Source organism: Erpetoichthys calabaricus, chromosome 18 (genome assembly GCF_900747795.2).
Source record: "Erpetoichthys calabaricus chromosome 18, fErpCal1.3, whole genome shotgun sequence".
NCBI classification, from domain to species: Eukaryota; Metazoa; Chordata; class Cladistia; order Polypteriformes; family Polypteridae; genus Erpetoichthys; species Erpetoichthys calabaricus.
Genome location: NC_041411.2, coordinates 21,539,534 through 21,562,711, shown reverse-complemented (window position 1 = coordinate 21,562,711; position 23,178 = coordinate 21,539,534). Strand labels below are relative to the sequence as shown.

The 23,178-nt window shown below is 35.7% G+C and overlaps 1 protein-coding gene across 3 annotated transcripts in view; it reads left to right on the top strand.

Annotated features, from left to right (window-relative positions):
* Positions 1-23,178, top strand: part of txnrd2.2 (thioredoxin reductase 2, tandem duplicate 2) — a 53,054-nt gene that overhangs the window by 14,388 nt on the left and 15,488 nt on the right. For all 3 annotated transcript variants that reach the window (XM_028825239.2, XM_051921056.1, XM_051921057.1), the window contains exons 7-11: positions 301-363; positions 1,897-1,967; positions 8,674-8,693; positions 9,638-9,729; positions 15,950-16,124. In XM_028825239.2, the coding sequence (XP_028681072.2) occupies positions 301-363; positions 1,897-1,967; positions 8,674-8,693; positions 9,638-9,729; positions 15,950-16,124 (421 nt within the window). The remainder of the gene's footprint in view (positions 1-300; positions 364-1,896; positions 1,968-8,673; positions 8,694-9,637; positions 9,730-15,949; positions 16,125-23,178) is intronic.

Genomic DNA, 23,178 nt, shown 5'->3' with positions numbered 1-23,178 from the left:
TGAACTAAGACTTTTGCATAGTCATGTAAGTACATAATGGGCATGTGTCCTTGCTTATTAAAGGAATCCCTGTTTGATACTTTACTGCTGAATTATTTAGGTTAGATACTCAAACAGTTTAATACATAGGCTACATAAGAGAGTAAAATACCTGGTTGCCATAATTTTCTGTTGTACTCAAAAATGTTATTAGTTGGTCCAAGTGACCAAATTGATGGTGGTGATGTCTGAGTTTTCAACATATGTTTAAAAAAAAAAAAAAATTGTAAAACTGAAATGTTTTTTCTTCTTCTTTTCTAGACTGTTTTGACTGCTGAAAATATTGTGATTGCTACTGGAGGACGGCCGAAGTACCCATCTGATGTGAGTTCCTGTGGTGAACCTTAGTTCACAGTATACTTAAAGAGAAAGTTAGGCTTCTGTAGTTACATCCACCATGTTGTGGAAAGGTATAATGATCAAATAGTTTGGTTCAGTGATTAATGCATACATTAATAGTTAAAATGCTCTTAGTTGTGCGAGTATTAAACAGAGGGTTGAGGTTTTCTTTATGACAAGGTTATGCGTAAGATAAACAGAACTCTTCTTAAAACATAGTTCAAAGGCATCCATATCTCTGTTTTGAAACATTCAGTGGGCTCTTTTAATTCTTTTAAATGTTTGATATGTTGCACTATATCTTAATAAATGATATTTATGAAAAATACAGTATTTAGGATGTTGTGGTTCATGTTTAAGAGCTTTATATTTAAAACAATAATATGTCTGCTTTGCATTTAAGTTTATAAAGAGGTTAACATTAATTTCTAGTCCAATCCTTTCACACTGGCATTTTGGCATTCATATTCTTTACATATATTGCATTTTAGCTGTCCCAAGGGGAATGAATGTTCCTTATTACAGAGTCTCAAGAAATATTATGTCAAACAACAATCTCCATCAAACACACTAGAATTACAACAAACACAAAAAACTTCTGAACTGCTTAAAAATAAGAGAGCCGTCAGAGTGAGGCATTATAAAGTCCTATTGCTGTGCGTGTAAAGGAGCTCCAGCATTTCTTGACACACTTGTGTCAAATAATTTGCTGCTTGTCAGAGGTAGACTCACTACTGGCCAATCCAGTTGCAGTGGTCTCAGTAAGAGAGTTGTTAATGCAATAAAGGGGGTGTGGGGTGGATTGGCCTTTGGAAGACGATGATGATGGGAGAAGAAAATCTATTAAAAGGTTTCTTCAGAATGTTAGCTTTCTTCACGTTTCTTCCAGCACTCTGGATTGCAAGAGTCTAGTGATTGTGCCGAGTACATTCCAAACATCTCTACTTTAATTTTGAATTAGTTTGTTTTCTGTTTTGGCTCTTTAAATTGCTTTTTGTTCACTAGCTTTACTTTAGTGTGTGATTTGAGCCACTTGCACTAATATGAATTATTAGTTTGTTGCGATGGGTTAATTGTGTGCAGTTTTAAATAAACTTTTACCACAAATGCACCAATAAAGCAGGAAGAATTGGAAGCATCGTCTGGGACAAGTCTACATATGAAGTCCAATTTTTTTATGATTTTTGGTATTGTTGATTAACTTACTTCATACAGGAAGATTGGTGTTACACACATAACAAATGTTACCTTTATTGTAAACCTTTGTAGCTTTCACATTTTTTTTCTAGCTTATATATACATTTCAAATTTACAGGATAATGCACGTTGGCCATTAGACAGTTCTGAAAATATTTATGATATGTATATATTGTTTTATGTTTATGTACCAAAATATATTAATATTGCATGTATCTTAAAATTTAAAAGTGTTTAGAGCTGTTAATATTCACCTTTTGTTTATTTTCTGGAAAGATTGTAAGCAATGAATAAAAATTGAATTAACCTAATTTCTGACAGGTACCAGGAGCAGCAGAGTATGGACTTTCAAGCGATGACCTTTTCTGGTTGAAAGAGACTCCTGGTAAAACGTGAGTAAATGTGTTTGTACTGTATATGCAAATGACAAATTGTCATTTTAATAAAGTGAACTGAGGATCATTACACAAAACCTTTCACTCTAATGATTGTATAGATAAGAAAATATGTTCATCAATTTCTCGGAATGGCTGTACACTGTTGCAGTAATGTGTACTGTAATAGATATTTGTTATCCTTAGATAACATTTTATGCACCAGGTAAGAGATCTTCACTAAGTCCAGTATTTTTTTTTGTGTTTACTTGTTTCATTGCAGCATCAAATTAAACTACCACTCCACAGTCATCAACCGTAATTGTTGTTTCTTACTAAAGCTATAGACATTTTTTATTTATGTAATTGTTTGAGCTATTTAAATAAATCCAAATACATCAACATTGTTTTAGTGCCTTGATAAATGGTAGTCATACCCATAACTAGTCTGATATTGCTGGTGTAGTAGAAGGCAAGGTTTACTTAAGCATCTTGGCACTTGGAGTCTGTTAACACAGCTGCAAATGGAAAGAAATGCAAAAAATATTCACTCCTGGAACTTAAAACTCAGGGTTTTTGCCACTGTGAAGCTGTTGTTGCAGTTGATGGAATCGGCCACCAGGTGGCACCATTTCATGATAAGTGTCTTAAATTGTCATGTTAAAAATATACAAGGAGTGTCAGAAGTATTATGAGCATGAATATATGATTAATTTAGATACCTGAAATCAGGCAGGAGTTCACTTTGTGCTAATATTCCATTATGTTTTGCAGTAGACAACTAAAGGAAAGTATGATGGTTTAAAAAAAAATCAGTAAGCCAAAGAATTACTGATGATTTATAAAAAAGAGATCTCTGTCGTCAGACTGGATCATAGGTTTTATATATAACAGTAAAAAGGCCTTTTGTTCTTTATGTTTGAAACACTTAAAAATTAGCCTGAAGGATTCTGTAGCAACCTACCACAATGGTTGTTAAGGAACTTCTGTAAGTTATGTGAACAGAGTAATTTCTCTACACGTCTGTTAAGATTGTGAAAAATGTTTTCACTGTACTAGATGGCACCAAGATGGATGGGAGGTAATGGAAGTTTGACAGTTCATTTCCAGCCAGCCTTTGTAATGTCCCCTGCAGCAGCTTAACCTTGCCAGAGCATGATTTGTAATAGTCAGGCCAACCTGTTTTGCAGCACACCTGAGAAGCCATGGTGTGTGTTTTTTTTTTGGTTTTTTTTTTGGTTTTTTTTTAAATAAAGTTAGTGGAGGGGATTCCTGCTCAGTCACCTTCTTTTTGCTTTATCTCCAGAGCAATGTTTTAATCTTTTTTTTTTTGACATGTCTGTAAAGTAATTACACATCATGAAACACATGGATAATATAAATTATATCAGTTAAACAATTCATACACTTCTGTGTTGCAGGTCAAGGTCAACAAAATTAAATTTTCTTGCACCAGGCAAGTTTGCTGAATTTGAAAGTAATTTAGTCATTTTGTAGGCACAAATATGAGGAATTTCTGCAAAATAAGACCGTATTTGTATATGAATAGATGATTCAATTTGTTACATTTTAGTTGGTACAAATGACTGGCATGCTTGTTCAAGCTAAATCTCTTCCACTGTGGTTGTTTCCGGAAGTTCAGTTTTATAAGAAATCCCTTTGGCCTTTTCCAGTTCTTATCAGATATGCTGTTTGGGTTGGGCAACTATTAAAATAGCTGCAAGCATGCATAGGCCTCTTCAGCTTTTCTGTGAGCTGAAAGACAGCCCAGCTGTCCTATCCTGAGTGTTAGTCTCACATAGAAACTTGATTGAGAACACAAATGAACAAAAGGCACAGCACCCTTAAGCAAAATGTGTGTCCTTTATTTTTGGTCCAATTAGCTTGCATTCTAATTATTCCTTAGTAGACTTGAGGTGGTTATATTATGTTATTATATATACCCTGGAAGCACTTGTGATTGTTTGTTTCCTTTTTGCTGCTCCTATTCTAGTCTGTTCTACTTTTTTGTGATGGATGGGGTCAGTCAAGGATTTGTATAATTGGTGTGTTCCCTGTGGCAGTTTTATTTTTGGCAGATCATCATAACAAGCTTTTGATTTTTCTGTTTCTTATCGTTGCAATCTGCAAGCCAGCTCCCTCAACTTGTAATGCTAATTAGATTTCAGAAGCCAAGACTGGTGTGTTTTAACGTAAATCAATCCACTATGGCTTTGGGGATATGAATGGGCAAGATAACACGAAAAAGAATATCCCAAAAATGAAACGTATACTGAGTGAGTGAGTGAGGAAAAGTCTCCAGGTTTATTACCAAGTCAGTAACAGAAACTTCCTTCAAATTTGTTATAACAGTACAACACACAGGTTATGGTTCAGTTGGCTGATTTGAATCAAGCATTGCAGGATTCCTGACATGTCCTTTTTTTGTTCTTTTATTAACACTAATGTAGTTTTCTTATACTGCTTTAAGGAAGGATGGGTTTTATGGGTTAAATGCCATCTTAGAATCTTTGTAGGGTTGTAAATGTTCAAAAAGAACAGGATGTCTTATCTTTTATGCTACCTTTGTGAGCCTGAAGGAGCTGCAGCACTATGAGAAATTTGGCTGACTCAAATAGGTTTTTTCCTACTGAAAGGATGAGTGCCATCGTCAAGAACCCACAACCTACTGCATAGTGAGTAAAAAAACAGATCTGTTGCTTCTCTGCAGTGTCTCACATTTTTGTATTTCTGAGATATAAGGCAGAAAGGTGGCATTTTCCAAGACCCCCCTTTTGTCCACTCCATTGCAGATGCAAGTTCTAACAGTGAGTAAAGGGAGTATAATGTTTACACGTTGCATTCCAGAGTCTGTACTGAAATCCAGCCTGCAGGGGATACAGTAGTTGTGTGTGTGTGTGTGCGTGTGTGTGTGAGTGCATGCGCAGTGGGTATTTTGTGCTGCTTTACCCAAGACTGCAGGAATCTGGAGGTTTTGAGAGGCATTGTGCGTTTTTTGGTGTGGAGGTACACAGTTTTATGGGAGCATGTAAGTATGTGTACACTGTTTGACTGATTCTAGTGCAGTAACACAGATACTGGTTGGAATTTGTTTTTAACCATTTGGTACAGTTGGGCGATTAAAATTCATATTGTATTTCAGTTATTCCGTGACACATTTTTTACCTAAGTAAGTTTGTCTTGCATTTAATGTCTAAAATTATTGCTCCTTCAACACTTGCTCTCTAATTTGCGTTATATTTGCGAATGTGCAGTTCACACTTATGAAGGCACGGTAAACCCAATATACCACAATTGTGAAAAATAACTTATACTGTGCTACACATATCCTTTAATTATGTGTTGCTCTTCATTACATAACACTTTGTGTGTGAAGTGTAATGCAACAGTAGGTTTTATTTATTTATTTAAATATAATATATAGTGTGATAGACGGCCGGGGATTTTTGAGGAGAGGACTGGGGGAGTGTACATATCACCAGCAGTGTCTGCCCTGGGACACGAGAGGAGCACCCCTAGTTTACATCAGGGCCACAGGACTGGAGCTTAGAAGCTCAACTCTGTGCGGGCCCATGGCCACCACCAGGGGGTGCCTGGACAGTTTCGGAGCCATGGTCTACAGCACTCCTGCCACACCCGGAAGTGCTGCTAGAAGAGGAACCGGATTCCCATGCAGCACTTCTGCCACACCCGGAAATGGTGCCGGAACTTGATCGAGGAGCACTTCTGGGTGCGGTATAAAAGAGGCCGCCTTACTCCAGCAAGCGAGCCGGAGTCAGGAGGAAGAAGACGGAGGTTGTGGGAGAGGAGCAGAGGCGGTTGGAGATAAGACGGAGCTTTATTGGTGTTTGTGCACTGTGCTGTGCCAAAGAACAATAAACGTGTGTGTTCTGGACATTGTTGGTCTGTGTGCCTGTCTGTAGCCTATATACCCCAAAGGTGTTTTATGGGGTTAAGGTCAGGCCACTTTGCGGGGCAGTCAAGTTCTTCTACTAAACTCATCCAACCTTGCCTTTAGCTTTGTGCATTGGGGCACAGTCATGCTGGAATAGAAAAGGGCCTTCCCCAAACTATTTCCACAAAGTTGGAAGCATTGTCCAAGATGTCTTGGTATGCCAAAGCATTATGATTGCTCTTCACTGGAAGGAAGGGGCCTAGCCCAAACCCAGAAAAATAGCCCCACACCATTATCTCTCCTCAACCAAATTTCTCAGCTGTGACAACAACGGTCTCCCAGCATCCGCCAAACCCAGACTCGCCCATCTGACGCCAAACGGAGAATCGCGACTTGTCACTCCATAGAACATGTTTCCACTGCGTCACAGTCCATTGGCAGTGTGCTTCACACCATTCCATCTAACGCTTGGCATTGGACTTGGTGATATGAAGCGTGCATGCAGCTGCTCAGCCATGGAAACCCACTCCATGAAACTCCTGCCACACAATTTTTGTACTTACATTAATGCCAGTGGAAGTTTGGAACTCTTCAGCTATGTAATCACCTTAGCAATCATTGACCCCGCTCTACAACTTTAAGTGGTCTTCTGTTTTGTGGCTGAGTTGCTGTTGTTCTTAAACACTTCCACTTTTGTAATAATACCACTTACAGTTGACTGTGGAATATCCAGTAGGGATGAAATTTGACAAACTGTCTTATTGCAAAGGTGGCATCCTATCACAGTACCACACTTGAAGTCGCTGAGGTCTTCAGAACAACCCATTTTGTTTCACAAATGTTTGTAAATCGAGACTGCATGGCTAGGTCCTTGACATTATACACCTGTGGCAATTGGTCTGATTGAAACACCTGAATTCAGTAATTAAGAGGTGTGTTCCAATACTTTTGTCCATACAGTGTGTGGGTGTGTATGTGTGTGTATATATATATATATATATATATATATATATATATATATATATATATATATATATATATATATATATATATATATATATATATATATATATATATATATATATATATATATATATATATATAATTATAATCTCACATAACAAAATGTTTGACCTTTCTATGTACATTGCCATCAGGTGGTGTATTTCTTCCTTAATAAAAGGTACTATGCTCAAGTATAAAACGTGATCTACACCACTAACACTATACGCAATCTTCAGAAATGCAGAAAAATGCATATGCTGGGTGGCAATATTTCTGTTTTTGTTCCAGTGCAGTGTGTTTGGTCCAGCAAATTTTATTGAAGTTAGGAGAATGCACAGTAAAAAACAAAACCCGAAACATCAAGAGACACCATTTTGCTTCACCTGCCTGAGTTATTTGTGGTGAAGCTAATGCTTACCCTCTCTTCAAAATATTTTTTACAAAATGCTATTAAGTTTTTTTACTATCTAAAAACCTTTATCGCTTTTTGTTAAATTAAGAGGGCATATGCGTGGCAGCTTTCAAAATGAGTATCAGCTGCTTGGATGAACAAAAAATGTGTAACAGTCATACAAGAAATCCTTCATCACAGTTGACCTTATGAAAGAAACCTGATGCTGACTGCCTGATTCATTGGAAAAAGTAAGCCTACTGAAAACAATGTCTAGACATAAACTAGCAAATAAATATCTACTGAATTTAGTCATATTAGTGTTTGCATTTTATTTTTTGAAAATCGTCTTCTTTAAAACTGATAGGTTTAAATATTGCTTTCCATGATTCTAAGACATAAAACAATCATATATATAATATATATATATATATATATATATAAACTTGCTTAAATCTCACCAGGCTACTCAGAGATGTTTATAATATGCACATATCAGGAAATTCACTTTTCACTTTCCCCAAAACATAAATAAATCTGTAATGGACTACGTAGAGCACTTCATAGCGGCCATTTTTTTTTTTTTTTTAAAGAACATCTCAGCTGTAAATCTCTGAAATTGTTCCAAAGCCTCTTTTTAATCCTTTAAGCCCATTTACAATACTTGTTAAGTACAGATATACATTAACTGGACAGTGGCAAGCAGCAATGTTTTTATAAAATTTGCCTGTTTTCTTCACATGAAATGCTCCAAGGCACTCATCTGTCAGAATGAACAGAAAGGAAGCTTGAAAAGGAGTGACATACTCCACCTAAAGCCATAGATAATGGAGACGGTGGAATTAACAAGCTATATTAGGAGAATATCGAAGCAGGGATATCGTGTTTTAGAAGATGTGGGGATTAGTGATGACATTACAATTATCTCTTCTGGCAGCACCTTATCTTTGAAATGGATTAAAGTTATGATTCAGTGAGCCCACACACAGCCTTGTTCTGCACTCTTGTTGAGCGTGTGTGTGTTTTTTGTTGCACATGTGGCCTAGTTGTTCTAAGTGCTTTTTTATAGTCCACATGTGCTCTAGCTTTCTGTTAGCTTTGTACTATGTGTTGCATTGATACAAGCAAATATGCACAGTTCATGTAACTTTTCCAAAAATGGTGAAATGGCACAGTGAGTTAGAATGAGGCAGAATGTTTAGCAGTAGGTGAGCATTCAGATAAAGTAATGTGAAATGATATGTATATGCAATACAGAAACTGACAAAGCATTCTGTCTTCAGATTTCCTTTTTTTCATTAGGTCTTGCTAATTGCTTTAGCCTGCAAGGCAAAACCTCTGCCAGTTTGTTTTAACAAACCTGTTGTGTTCTGCTGTATTGCGTCATCACTGTCTGCTTTTTCATCATTATTCTACTCTTTTTACCTTTGTAGCTTAGTTGTTGGTGCAAGCTGTATCCTTTTAAAGGTTGCCACAGACCTCTGTCTTTATTGTAATCAATGCTGAAAATAATTTACAAGTAGAGTCATTTTTTTTTTTTTTGTAATGAAACATTAGTGTCCAAGGTATTGGTGTGTGTGTTATATATGTAAAATTTATATTCAGCATGAATTAAAATAAAAAAATTCCATTGATTTGTGTATCTGTAAATATAAGATGCATTACTCAGATATATTTGAAAAAGAAAGGTATCATTGGAATTTTCTCCATCTGTAAATCAACAAACAAGACTAAAAAATTTTCATGTATATTATTAAGGCACTTAGTTAAATGTAATTTTTAGAGATTTCAGCAGCAGCTCTATGCTAAATGTTTGCATAAAATGAGGTCTTTTTCTTTATTTCTGTAAACAATTTTTAACGGTTTCAAGGCAGCATAAAAAAAAGAATAAACGGTGATAAGCAAATTCTCAAACACTGGAATTGGGTTTGTCTCGGGACATGCTGCACATTATTACTGAAAGCAAAGATTCATTGGTAACATTTCTGTGAGTCTCATAATGGGAGGTTGGGTTCCAGAAAATGCATCCAACCAGAAGGATTGTTATATTTCTCTCTAGACACATAGGACAAAATAAGGGATATAGTATATTACAAAGTTACCCATAGATTCATCCACTGGCCTTCATTAGACATGTAATTATTCGAAATTCTTTTACAATATCTGAGACAAGTCTAATTATATCACTTCTAGAGTTTATGTTGTTTAGAAAGGCTGGTTTTATGGAATAGAAGAGTTAGTTTTAGAATAGATGGTAACCTTGTAAAATGGTTTCTTAATCCTTATTTTCTATGACCTCAGCCATTTCTCTGCATTTTCCACTAACCCTGTGAAATGTATTGTGTGTTTTTTATTTATTTATTTATTTGCTTTTAACTTAACCTGTAAAAATTCAAGATGTTGCTCTGGAGTGTGCTGGCTTTCTCACAGGAATTGGGTTAGATGTCTCTGTGATGGTGAGAAGCATTCCACTACGAGGATTTGATCAGGTACTATTTTTTACATTCTATTTGAAACAAACTTTCCCATTTGTAGTACCCTATAAACATTTCTGTTTGAGTTTCATTAAGCATACTTGGTATACTGTTGCTGTTACAAAAGGAAGCACAGCTTTAAATGGTGCATGTAGATTGTGAGGTCCAAAACACTGAAGACAAGACAGGAATCAACGGTGGAAATTGCACCATTGTGTCACTGGGCTCACTCGCATACATGCCCTCAAAAGGGCTAATTTACAATCCTCAATTAACTAGCCTATAGATATATTTGATGTGGGAGAAAAAATGAAATACTTAGAAAGAAATCCATGCAGATGCAATGAGTATATGTCAGCTGTATAGAGATGCAGTCAAGACATGGGATTAGAGCCCAGGATGGTTGATTTTTGTGGTACAAGCCCTAGATAGAGGACATAATTTTATTTGAGGTATTTCTGTGAATACAGTACAGTGATTTAATTGAGACACAAGGTCTTTGACTTGGTTAATAATTCCCACTGAAGGTTTTTTTTAATTTTTAGTATGTATTTATACGCTGCCTTATAACCAAACAAAACCATAGGCCAATATACCAACATATCAGTAAAGCAGATTAATTCCAGGAATTTCATGATACTTTTTAAAGGCTTTTGGAACTGTGTACCATGTTAAGTATGATTAGATTCAGTCTTGTAAGAGCAGAGTGGTAGCCCATGGCTGAGTAATTTTTTCAATCAATTGTTTTGTCATGCTAAGATTCTGTAAAGAGGAAATTGCAGGTTTCCCTTTCTTAAACCAAAAAGCTGTAGCTTGTCATTGTCTTAAAATAACGGGATTAACAACGTCAGTCTCTCCACTAGATTCGTGCTGTAGTTGTCAATCACACAAACATGCCTGAGGCAGGTACGTAAAAAAAGTTAGTGCATTGCAGTTTTGCAAACTCCAGTGTCAAAGTTTAATTGCTTCAGCTTGCATCTCTCCATAGTGGATGTGATCATCCTCTGGTATTATTTTTTTATTTTTATTTTACTAAATTGGATACTTTTCCTCTTGATCAAGTTCTGGTATCGATCAGTGCCTATTCAGAAGTCATATTCATTATTAATAAAAATTGGTGTTACAAGACCTTTTAAAAGAGTCCTTTGACAGTGCTGCTGGATTGACTTCAAAACATCTTGTCGAAATGGGTCACCTTGAAAAATTTGGTGGTGCCAGTGCAACAGGTGCTTTTTTAATGCCTGACGCATTGCATCATAATGCATAATTCCATTTGTGGAATATGTTCTAAGGCCTCCTTGAACTGAATTGTTTGTGTTACTAATCAAAAAAATATAATAACCTTGAATTCAAGGAATCTAATTTTTTGCTTTGTGCAATAATATAGGCTTCTTGGCATCTAGAAAAATAGTTTTTCTAGTACTGACTGACAAACAGTGGGCAAAAGAGTGTTGTGACATGCTTCCAATCGGGTGTCCTGTAGCATATCCAAAGAAGCATTTCTAATCGTCCGTGGAAACTGTAGAGTGGACAGTAATGGGGTATCTTAATGTTGTAATTCAGTGGACACTAGCTAGCCACAGAAAGGTCCTGATGTCACATAGGCAGGGCTTCTTTAGGTTTCTTTGTTGAAGCAAACTGTCCTTGACAAGTAACAGATGAGAGTGACTATAACTGGTGATGATCTGGTGTAGTGGAATTTTAGAATATCCGTGTTGTGTTAATGGGTGATGCTGTTAGTCATTGGTTCCAAGACAGATTTGGGACCTGATAAAGATGATGTTAATAGTAGAACTTTTACTGGATTCCTGGGACATTACACGATATTTGTTTGGGGAGTTGTTTATTTGACACATAACTATAGTTTGCAGAGAATACTGGCCTAAACAGGGTGATGGAATATTCATCTTGTTCTCCCTAATCCAACTGGTCAAAAATGAGTGTCTTCCTGGAAACATCATCCCCCTGATATATCAACAGCATGTGCAACAGTATGGTACAACAAACTGTTCACCCTTGACTAAACTCTTCCTCATCTTTGTATGGCTTATTTAGTGTATTGTTGAGACATTCCTCATATTTCCACGGTCACTGTGATTCAGTGCTGTCCAGTTTTTGTATAGTAAACTCAGTATGTGGATGTGCAGTTGTATATCTGGGCATTCATATCTTCCATGCCAGGGGTGGTGCAAATAGAACTACTTTTGGGGTGTTGCGGAGAGTTTTAGAAGGAAATGTCACAGCAAAAATGCTTTCCTAATGCACTGTTTTTTCAGTTGTCTTACTTTTTCAGGAAGCATAGTCAAGGATCTCTTGTGTTTACCATGTAAGCATGCATTTTAAAATTAATTTCAGTACTTTTGCCACTCATTTCACTAATAATCATTTACTACCACTTACTGTGTTTTGCTGCTGCCTTTGTTCTCATTGCTAACTTTTTACGTTTCTCTTATTGACACTTCATTAGTATTTTTTACATTTCTGCTAAACTATTCTTTTTCTTTTTAATAGATTTCTTTGTACACTGCATAGTTTGCTTTTGGTCACTGAGTTAATTTATATTAAATGAACACAATGACAAGCAAAAGCCTAGTTGTAGTCAGAAGGTGGGGCCTGAGCTGCCTTGAAAGCTTGCATGTTGTAATCAGTTCAGTTAGCCAATAAAAGGTGTCATTTGGCTTGACTTCTTATTGCATCCATAATGGCTAACACAGTACAACACCCTGCTACTAAATTCAGTGACCTCAAACTGATGAGGGTGGGGCAACTGATGCTAACTAAATGTCTTTATGTACAACAAAATATTTGAAAGTATCTGTTAGCACTTATTTATTTGTACTCATGCGGTCATAGTTGTCTCTAAATGATCTTTCACTTTAATTTGAAATGTTTATTTATTTTCTGTTGTTAAGTAGCAATATCATCCTCAAGATAAGGTTAGAGATACAATGCTGAAGAAATATTGAGCAGTAGAACCACTAGAGGCAGTAGCAGTTAGCAGTTCTGGCTGGAAACTGGTTGATAAAATGACTGAGATCCTGCGTCAGTGATAAATGAATGTCTGCCCTGCAAGAATTATTCAAATAAATAAACGTCTCACAAGTCAAGTAATGTAGAACAGCAAACCAGTTTACATTATGACTTGTCTAATGCTGGATCAGAGAGGAATAAAGATACTAAGTTTGAAACTAATTACAGGGTCGCTCTGCAATCATTCAGTCAAAACTGTGGACAACACATTGTTCTTGATATTAATCAAGGAAACTTGATCCTTGGTTTGTGCCACAACTAAAACTCATTATACTCTTTGATTTGTGGCCCAACCTCAGAATTGATTTCAAAAAGGAAAAGCATGAACTGCATTTCCTCATGTTACCTTTTCATTTTCTTCTGTGTTTCAGAATTAACTGCACTTTTAAAAGTTTCTCAATACCAAATAAACAGCTTTTATTTAAATGGGAATTTTGTTTTAGAAGTAGAGAAAATGTGAAAACAAATTTGATTCAAAATGTTGGTAACTTAAAATAGTTCCATTTAAGACTGTCCTCAAAATCCTACATCCCTTGAAAAGTTAAGATTAAAACTACAGACCTTTGTGTACACTTTTTATATATCTGGGAACTTTGCAGATATAAAATGTTCTCAGTCATAAATCTTACTGGCAACGTCTGCGCCATTTGAGTAAAAATAAAATATATCCTTAGTGGAGTAAACAGCCAGGGTATTTATTTTATTGAGGAACATCCAACAAAATAAAAATGTAGTGATCACATAGGAACTTATAACACTGAGTAAATAATAATTAACGTTCAGTAATCTCCTACCACCCACCTACTTTACTATAATTGCTGTCAGATGAAGTCTCCAGATGAATTCTACCGAGTCTAGTTGCCTGACTGACATAATCTGCATGTTAAGATTGCAGGATCCAGGAAGAGAAACACTTCACTTCACGAACACTAATCTCCCTGCTACTGTAGCTATACATAATCTGAGTTTTATCTGCACAGCCGTCAAGAATATTTCTAAATTAGATGTCACATTCAAAACTCCTTGATTGTTATCTCCCTTTCTTTGTCTTGGCAAACATCCTTTGCCACCAGTCTAGGAAAAAGTACTACTATCTAATGTAAAAGAGGTTTATGGATAATAGAGAAAAAGCGAGAAATTGTCACTATTAGTAGCAAGTTTACTGTGGCAAAACTCTTAAGAATTTTTAACATGTTAGGTCCCTTTGATATGGATTTATCTTTGGTAGTTGCACAATTAAAAGCAACGAATGTATAATATTTCCCTCTTTAAATTACCCGTTGTTTACTTTCAGACCTTGTCATTATCTTCTCCCCACCTGTCTCAATGAGGGTAATGCTAGTAACATGATAACCTGGGCTGTCCAGGCCACTGTAGTGTTACTAGTTTCTTCCAACACCTTCTGGGGAATTCCCAGACAATCCCAGACCTCCACGGTGTCCTGGGTCTACCCCTTGGAATGCAAAAGGGTGCAACCTAAGTAAACTTGGTCCTCTTGATCTGGAGAAGCAGTGGTTCTATTCCAATTTTTATTTTGTGTTGCTGTGTTCTTCACTGTATCATGGAAAGTGCACTGAGTAACACATAGAAGAGAATCTAATTTTTGCTGTATGTACTTCCAATTTCATTCTTTTGGTCACTAACATTTTGATCTTAGGTGAGTATGGGATGTAGACTGAGCGGTAAATTGAGGACCTAATTCTGGCTTTACCATGACAGTCCTGCACAATGTTAGCAAAACTGCAGGTGCACGAATTCGTTGCTCAATCTCATGATCTGCTCTTTTTGTTTGAGTAAGAACCTGAGTCCTTCCGTTGTGGTAGCTACTTACTCAAGAGAGGACAGTGACCTTAGATTCATAAGTGCTGATTCTCATCCTATCTGCATCACACTTGGCAGATATGTACATGGAATTCAGAATTTCTTTAAATTTTTAATTTTCCATCATTCAAGCCTGAGTCAGCAACATGCTGCTTTCTACAAAACCGTTCTATATTACTTTTAGATTATGTTATAATACAATACATGTAAATCTTCAATTTCCAAATATTTCCTTGCTACCTACTTCAGGCACAGTACTTCTCAATAGCTCTAATTTTGTCTTGTCATGACTTCATAAAACAATACTGTTTTAAAAGATCTTCATTCACTTGAGTAGAAAAACATTTTGCTAAATGTTTAAAATCATCCACCATCCTTTAACCTTAAATTATCTAACACTTTCTTGAAAATAAATATTGAAACCAGGTGCCAGCCACCCTTGACTCTGGTGGTTTGAATGACTTTACTATGGGTCATCCCCAAGATGGCACCATGCATTATTAATTTTAAAATGTATTAGATTAAATATATAATCTGAAATAAGCAAGAAGAGCAGCAAATAATGATTAGAAATAATCTATAGATTAATTTTTGAGATAGAACACCTCAGCCTTTAGTACATATTGATTCTGATTTCTAAGGCCTTAAATACTGTCATTTTAACATACATCTTTTTTTATGGGCAAATAGTAAGCAAATTAGAATATTTGTTAGGTTCTTCTAGACAATGTATTATCTCCTGTCTCAGAGAGCATTTACAAGTATTTTGTCAGAGTTAAAGGATAGACATTACATCCATGGGCTTACAGTTCCAAAGCTGTGCTACTATGAATTCCTTTTGGTTAATAAAAATAGGAAACTTCCTTCAAATATGCATTAAAATCTGTGTATATGACATCTGCTTCTTCAGTTAATTGTGGACACTTGGGGTAAAGATTTTTCAGAAACGAATGGATGTTTTATGGATTGATAAAAGACATAATTACTTTTCTACTTAATATATGAGGTGTTTGCTGATAAGCCAACATTTACATTGCTGCCTTTATATAGTCTGACATTACACTTTTTTGACACCTGTTTTTAATTGTTTCTGAAGCCATTCCAATGAAATTTTGCCTGCAGGTCTTTACAGAACCAGCTGCTTCCAGGTCAGCCAGGAGCTGTGTTTCCATATTTTTAACTTTTAGATTTGTTTTTAATGAATATAATATCATTTTAGAAGAGGAGATAACTAAATTGATCAATTATGTAATTCAGATATTTTCAAAAGCTGCCATAGTCTCAATTTTCGGAAAAAAAAAAGTTAGATGCAAATTAATTTTTGGAAACATTAAGTTATTGTTCTGCAAACCTTCAAAAATCACCAAACAACTTTTCATTCTAGCAAATGGCCCACCTGGTGACTGATTATATGGAATCAAATGGCACCAAGTTCTTATGGAAGTGTGTTCCCACTAAAGTGGAAAGGATGCCTAAGGGACAGCTGGAGACCACTTGGAGGCACCTGGAGTCTGGCCAGGAGGGCAAAGCACATTTTGACACAGTACTATGGGCTGTAGGTAAGACCCTGGAGTTGGTTGTTAAATGTCTGTGGTAACAAGATGCTTTCTCCCTCATTTAGAGCATAAGCACTGTGCTTATTCATTCTTTCAAGATTCATGGACTGATTGGTGGTAACAGGTGGAAGCTCACTAGCCATAACTATGGCCAGTGTTGCAGTGTACTCACTGGTTGTCCTTTTATTCCTTTCCTTTTTTAAAATCAACTGACAACTTTAATTTTCGTTGATTTTCTAGCCAGGTTTTGCACAGCTTAATAAGATCATTTAAATGCAATACAGTACAAGTCAGTTAAAATACAATTAAGTTATGTTTAAAACAACATAATTCACAAATCCACATTTTAGGACCTTAAAGAGTAATGATTGCTGGTCATAAAATACATTCCTGCTGTTTTTGTAGTTTCTGCTTGACTTGTAATAAAGTATTATAGTTATAGGCATTAACAAAATATTGTGTAAGAAGTAAGATACTACTTTTAAAAAGTAATGATTTTTTTAAACCAGTCCCTGGCATTTTACCAAGTTATTTGACTTGAAGTGTTTGTTAGTTCTTAGTGCATTGTGGATATAGTCTTAGGCAACAAGTCAAATAAAGCTTAATTATATGGTGTTGTTATAATTTTGAAAAGTTCAAATGATACCAAAGAATGCAATGCTGAATTTTCATTAAGTTATTTTATAATTTTTTCCATATTAATGGCAATAATATTCTTCAGACCTTCCTGTCTCAAGTTGATTAATTTCTCATTGTGGAAGTCTGAAACCCTTAATGTAAACATTCATTTCTGGAGTCCTATTAAGAATATTCTTAAGGGTGCAAACCTGTGAAGACTTCACAGCTTAAAGAATAAGCAGATTTAACATGTAATGGAATTCTAATAAAATTTCTGTCTGATTCAGTACATCAGATATTCTCTGATGGGTGAAAAAATATATGGGATAAATAACCTGGGACCTCATTTAAAAAAGCATGCATACAATGATCCAGAATTAAATGGCTGATTGTTTCCTATCTATCTATCTATCTATCTATCTATCTATCTATCTATCTATCTATCTATCTATCTATCTATCTATCTATCTATCTATCTATCTATCTATCTATCTATCTATCTATCTATCTATCTATCTATCTATCTATCTATCTATCTATCTATCTATCTATCTATCTATCTATCTATCTATCTATCTATCTATCTATCTATCTATCTATCTATCTATCTATCTATCTATCTATCTATCTATCTATCTATCTATCTATCTATCTATCTATCTATCTATCTATCTATCTATCTATCTATCTATCTATCTATCAGTTCCTATAAATGATTTATTTAGGAAAAGTTCTTAAATGCGTCCAACTTGAGACTTATTTACAAACCACAAATTCTAAGAAAATGTATTTGAATGTGAATAATTATTTTGTTTCCATCCTACGAAAGTCCTCATATACTGTTACTAGCTGTGTAAGCCTGTGCTGTAAAAAGCCCCGGGTCCTAGAAACTATTGAAATTGGCAGAAAAAAAATAAATGTACAGAACTACTCTGGGCATCTCTCTCCTAGGAGGACTCATTTGGCTGACATGCTTGCATCGCTTGTGCATTAGTGGCGGGAGGAAAAGTAAAAGGGATACCGTTTTACTGATGTTAGCGGCTTAGCGACTTTGTCTTTCTTCTGAGGATTCGTTTTGCAGACATGCTCACCTCGCTTGTGTTATCAGCGGCTGAGCGAGTTTTCGGTTTCCTCGGAGGCGGAGCCCTAACCCTGACTCCACCTCTCAATTCCGGGCCAGACAGACACACACACTTCCACGCATAGACGTTTACAGTATATACAGTATAAGATATTGTAGGATATAAAGCCACATAAATGGAATGATATCACCAATGAGTAATAGCAAGTGACACAGCAGGTAATTTGGTCATGTATTTAATTTTGATATTTCTAATTTACTGAAGTGTGTCCATTTGCTTAAGGTGCTTGTATGGCAAATTGTCTTTTTTTGGAAATCCCATCTTCTCACTAAGTTTCATTTTAATTAGACCTTAAGTAAAGCTGTGAAAGGCAGGATGCTGCTGCTAGCAGAGGTCCATAAGGATGAGCCAGCAGTTCTCATGTGTGAAAAGTCTAACCAGTTTGTGAAAATGTAAATCTGAGTTATTTAATCACAGTTTGTATGTCAATTTTCACATGTGATCAAATTTAAAATCAAATCTGCTTGTGTGATTCTTTTATAAATGAGACCCCTGCTGCTTGTTCAATAACAGAATTGTCAATGAAGTGGAACCTGTGTCTTCTGGTTCTTTATGTAGAGAGGAATAAAGTAGACAGTCAAGGGAGATAGCCATCATATGTTTCTTGAAGTTAAGAAAATTATTCAGTGTTCAGGGGATTCTTACAGGCAGTTTTTATGTATGAAGTCCACTAGAATAACTGAGAAAAAGTCAGGTTACTGTATACCTTTTGAGATCTATCATTGCATTTTCTTGGTTTGTTTGTGGTTGATAGTGTCTTCTAAGATGGAGTGTCAGATCATTTTAGCAACCCACTATCAAAAACATTTCAGGATAGAAGAATTGGGGTGGATCATGTCCTGATTTAAGCACATATGAAATTAGTTTTAATTTTAGTTACAACTGTATTTTAGTTGTCTTTATTTGTCATATACTGTATTCGTATAGACCATATAACAGTGTATAGTAGTATATATGGTACATACTAGCTGTGTATGGCCTTCAGGACAAAAAACAACCTGAAGACTCCCTAGCAGTTTCGCTATATTCATGAACTTTGAGTGGTGTCAGCTAACTCTTAAGAATTGCTCAATGCAGAGGATGTGGGCCCACCTGTGCTTTTTGCCCCACTTGCTTTTGTAAGAAGACACTAGTGATGCATATCTTATGTATGAATCTTATGCATATGAGTCCTGTTCATCTTGTCCCAAGAAAATATCTCCAGATAGACAATGGTTTTTAGTGAATACTTGCCCTCCATTGCTGAGGTGTTTCACTTTCTTGTTGTTTGCTTCGTTTCAAAGTTGTATGTCTTCATCTGTGTCATTAGCATGACGTTGTTGTTGCGTGGTGGCATTTGCTGCACACAGGTCTTTCGTAGTGAGAAGTGAGGTGCATGCATGCGTCATCTAGTGACTATGGTTGAGCATGAGCAGAGCAGACTGCTCCATACACACTTACACACAGGTCTTTGGTCTAATACTGTAAATAAAAATGTCTATGTGCCTAGAAATTTGACATGCATGAATTTATTGAAATTTCTTAGTGTTTGTAGCTCATTGACGAGGAAAATGTGTATTAGGCAGCCTCAAGAATCAACTCAAGACAAAGTTTGATTTTCAATTCTGAAATTTCCTTAAGACGAAGAAGCACTGAAGATGGAGACTTTGTTTTTGGGTTTTGTCCATTAAGCAGGCAATTGGCAAAGCTGATTCTTTGTAGCAGGAATTTCCCTGGACCGAGTGGCCCCTCTTTATTGTCTTTCTGGATTTCCTGAAATGTACTTCGTCAGGCTGGTTGATTTGTTTATTTCTCTCTTCATTTACTTTTCCTCTTTAGAGACACTGATTACGTCTGTCGGGGTTTCACAGAGTCAGGGAAGCATTTTAAGAATCTTCTTGTAACTTGCTGGTTCAGGAAGTGTTCTTTTCTGCAATCTGCTGACAACTTAAAGAATGTGTACCGCATTCTAGACCTGCAGCTGGTTTCTCACTGTTTGTTCTGGCTCTGTCTACTGCATTGCTTGTGATATGCATGATCCTGTCTAAGAGTGAATCCCACCCTCTTGCCATGCTACATGTACAAATCATGCCTCCTCCTTAACCAGCAAAAGTCAGCCAAGGTGTTTTTGTGAACTGTTTCAGCTAACATCTTGTTCACACCTGAATTCATGTCTCCTTTTTCATCATCCATTATTTTTTGCTCTGCTTTCTTCCCTCATGCTGTGCTGCATACTTTTCCAGATGTGCTTTACTGTTACCATTAGGTTCGATTCACCTCTGGCTTTACATTTGCTTTCTCTGTTGGATCATATTAATTGCTTTCTCTTGAAGAATATTTCTTTTTTATCGTTGCTCATTCCTTGGATTAAGGAATTCCTGTATATCGCCCCTTTTTGCTATTGCTCGCCCTGAATGTGAATTGATAGATTGCAGGCTCACTTGATATAGGGAATTATTCATAAAAGAACTTGGAACTACTCTGCTATAGGTTCTAATTTGATTCCACATTGTGATTACAAGAAAGGACAGGAATAGATGCATTCGATTTCTCCGAGAGGGAATAGTATCTCGACTGGTATGAGCATAAAATAGCATGCATTTGGTGAGACAAGCAGCAGGAGGGTGTCGGCTTACCCTCCGTCCCTATGGAGATGACTGATTATTTGTCTACAGTTCTTGCTTCCTTTTAATGGCAAAGAAAACATTTTAATTCCACGTTGGAAGGCACTGGGGAGGTTTTACAAGACATATTGTTCCTTCTCTGACTTGACTTTTAAGACTAAGATCTCTTTAACTTTAAAAAATAAATAGGACAGCTTTCTTTAAAAAAAAAAAATTGTGAGTTTCACAACTTCTTGTTTCACCAAGTTACTAACTTTCACAGACTTCTATTATTATTATTATTATTATTATTATTATTATTCTGTTAATCTGTAGTCATTAGCAAGAATGGTTTATTTGTACATTTGCTGGTTTACCAGACGATGGTGACGGACTGAGTCACAGAAAAAAATATTCTTGTTTAATTGCTGAATACAGGAGGTCTGCCTTTCTAAAAGTATTTTTAGAACTATTTAAAGTTTTAATTAAGTCTTTAATTACACTAAACTACCAGCTGAAAGTGAAACTGTTGCTCATTAAAGTTTAGTGTCTTCTCTTCTTTCACCACAGCTGGGGTTTAAATATAGCGGCGTTTTCAGTCACTTCACATTGTTTAAATGTGTGTCAGATGCACTTTAGTCTGCATGTTGTAGCTAAAATCTTTGTCATTCTTTAGAGCTCACTGTGAGCCAGTTTTTTTTATTTTATTTAAAAGACCTCTGAAAGTGCAGTTCAAAACCATTTACTATATTATAGTTCGCATACTGATGATGTGTACTAATACATTTATGCAGTATTAGTAAATGATTGGCAGGCAGTACAGTAATACCAAAAGATGATTGCATAAAAAGGACAATACTGATTTTAATTAGGATTGCATTTAGGAATACTACTTCCACAAATTATTAATTTTCTCTGTTAGATATACAATGTTGTTTGTAATAATGGCCAAGAAAAATGTTTAATCTGATGTTTTCGTGGAGAAAGGAAATCACAATTTGTGAAACAGTGTGCTTTAATGGAAACCTAGCATGAACAACAGTAAATATTAAAACACCTATGAAAGAAATATCAAATTTCTTATTTTGCATAATGTCAGGTTTCTACTCGTATGTGTACAAGGTCCCAACCACATGTATTTTGCCTAAAATATTGTTATACCACTTTTGGCAAATGCTTTCATGCAGGAAAGAATCCCATTCACATAGGACTGTGCTTCTGAATTGAAGGTGCTGGCCTTTCTCCTCATGAGTTCCTTGTTAAGTCTACAAAATGATGTTTCTGATTTTTTCATTAGTGGTTTGTGAAAGTCCACTGTTGAATTGACCTTCTGCTTATTGAAACACCCCATATCTGCAAGTATATAGCATACTTTCCACATACTTTACTTTGATTTGAAATCCTGAATGGTACCTCTTTCTTTGAGCACACTCTGCAATTTTGATATCACGTGTAGTTCCATGGCAGCCATTGAATGAGCTGTTACTGGGCAGGACTTGTGACCAATAAATGAAGGCAATGGCGGGTCTTCAAAAGCCAGATTCTATCTGAGCAAGTGTCAACTCTTGTGCACAAGAGCATTTCCTGAGCTGTTTGTTTAGCTAAAGTATATGGTTTTGTGGCGTTGTGAGCAAATGACTGGATGTCTGATGTTTGAATAATGCAACTTGAGTAATTTAATTTTTAAGTTTTTTTTTTGGCTGCTGTTCAACCTGACTCACCCTTGAGGCCCATTTTATCAGGAATATATGATCCCCGTTATTCCATGAAAACAAGAGATTAAACATTTTTTCTGAGTAATCACTCCGAACAATATGGGGTAAGTAACAGATACAAGTATTTTATGGTAGATTATTCCTTTAACTCCAAAATGAGTATGTCACAGATTAAGAGTGAAAATGTCATTTTTAGATTGTCTCTTGAGTGATATTAGGTGATGGGAACATAAAAATGGCCCAGGCATCTTGCAGGAATAAAGTCTTGGCTGTCAAGCAGCCTGATAAAGGGTTAGAAATTTAGTTGGCTTTTCTCAACTCAAAATGAGAAGTAGGATTTTGAAGGTGATTATGAAACAAGCCGAGCAGTTGTGGAATTTGTTGTGTACCTGGCATCTAGCAGGAGCACTTCTGCTAATTAATAATGTAAAAATGATTCTAGGAAAATACTTGAGCTTTTATGAGAAATATATAATATAGAGTGATCCAGTAAAACTGGATTATTTGATTTTGTCTTTATGGTGGTGTTCTCTTATTTCAAAGAAATATTGAAAACCATAAAAAAAAGACTAAATTAATTTGTATTTACGGTTTACTGATATTCTCACTTCTTCCCCATAATCCACCTCCTATACAAAGACACTGTTGTTCAAAAAACACATTTCATATGTAGTGTTTATAAACACAGTTGTATTATTTTTATTCTCTTAAATCTTGTCTTCAGTTTTTGACAGTGTTTATCTATTTTTCCATTTTTACATGGATACTCATGTCTGCCATATCAAGTGCCATAGTGTTTCCTTCATTATTACGGTAGTTATTATTTATAACTTTTCTGTAATTTATTATACTATAAATTACATAATATTGTTTTCTACTCATTTATAAATTGTCAGTAATTTATTATAATGTAAACTAGCTGTGTAAACCCATGCTGTAAAAAGCATGGGATCCTAGAAACTATTGAAATACAAAGATGTCAGGTAATTGAAAGGAACTA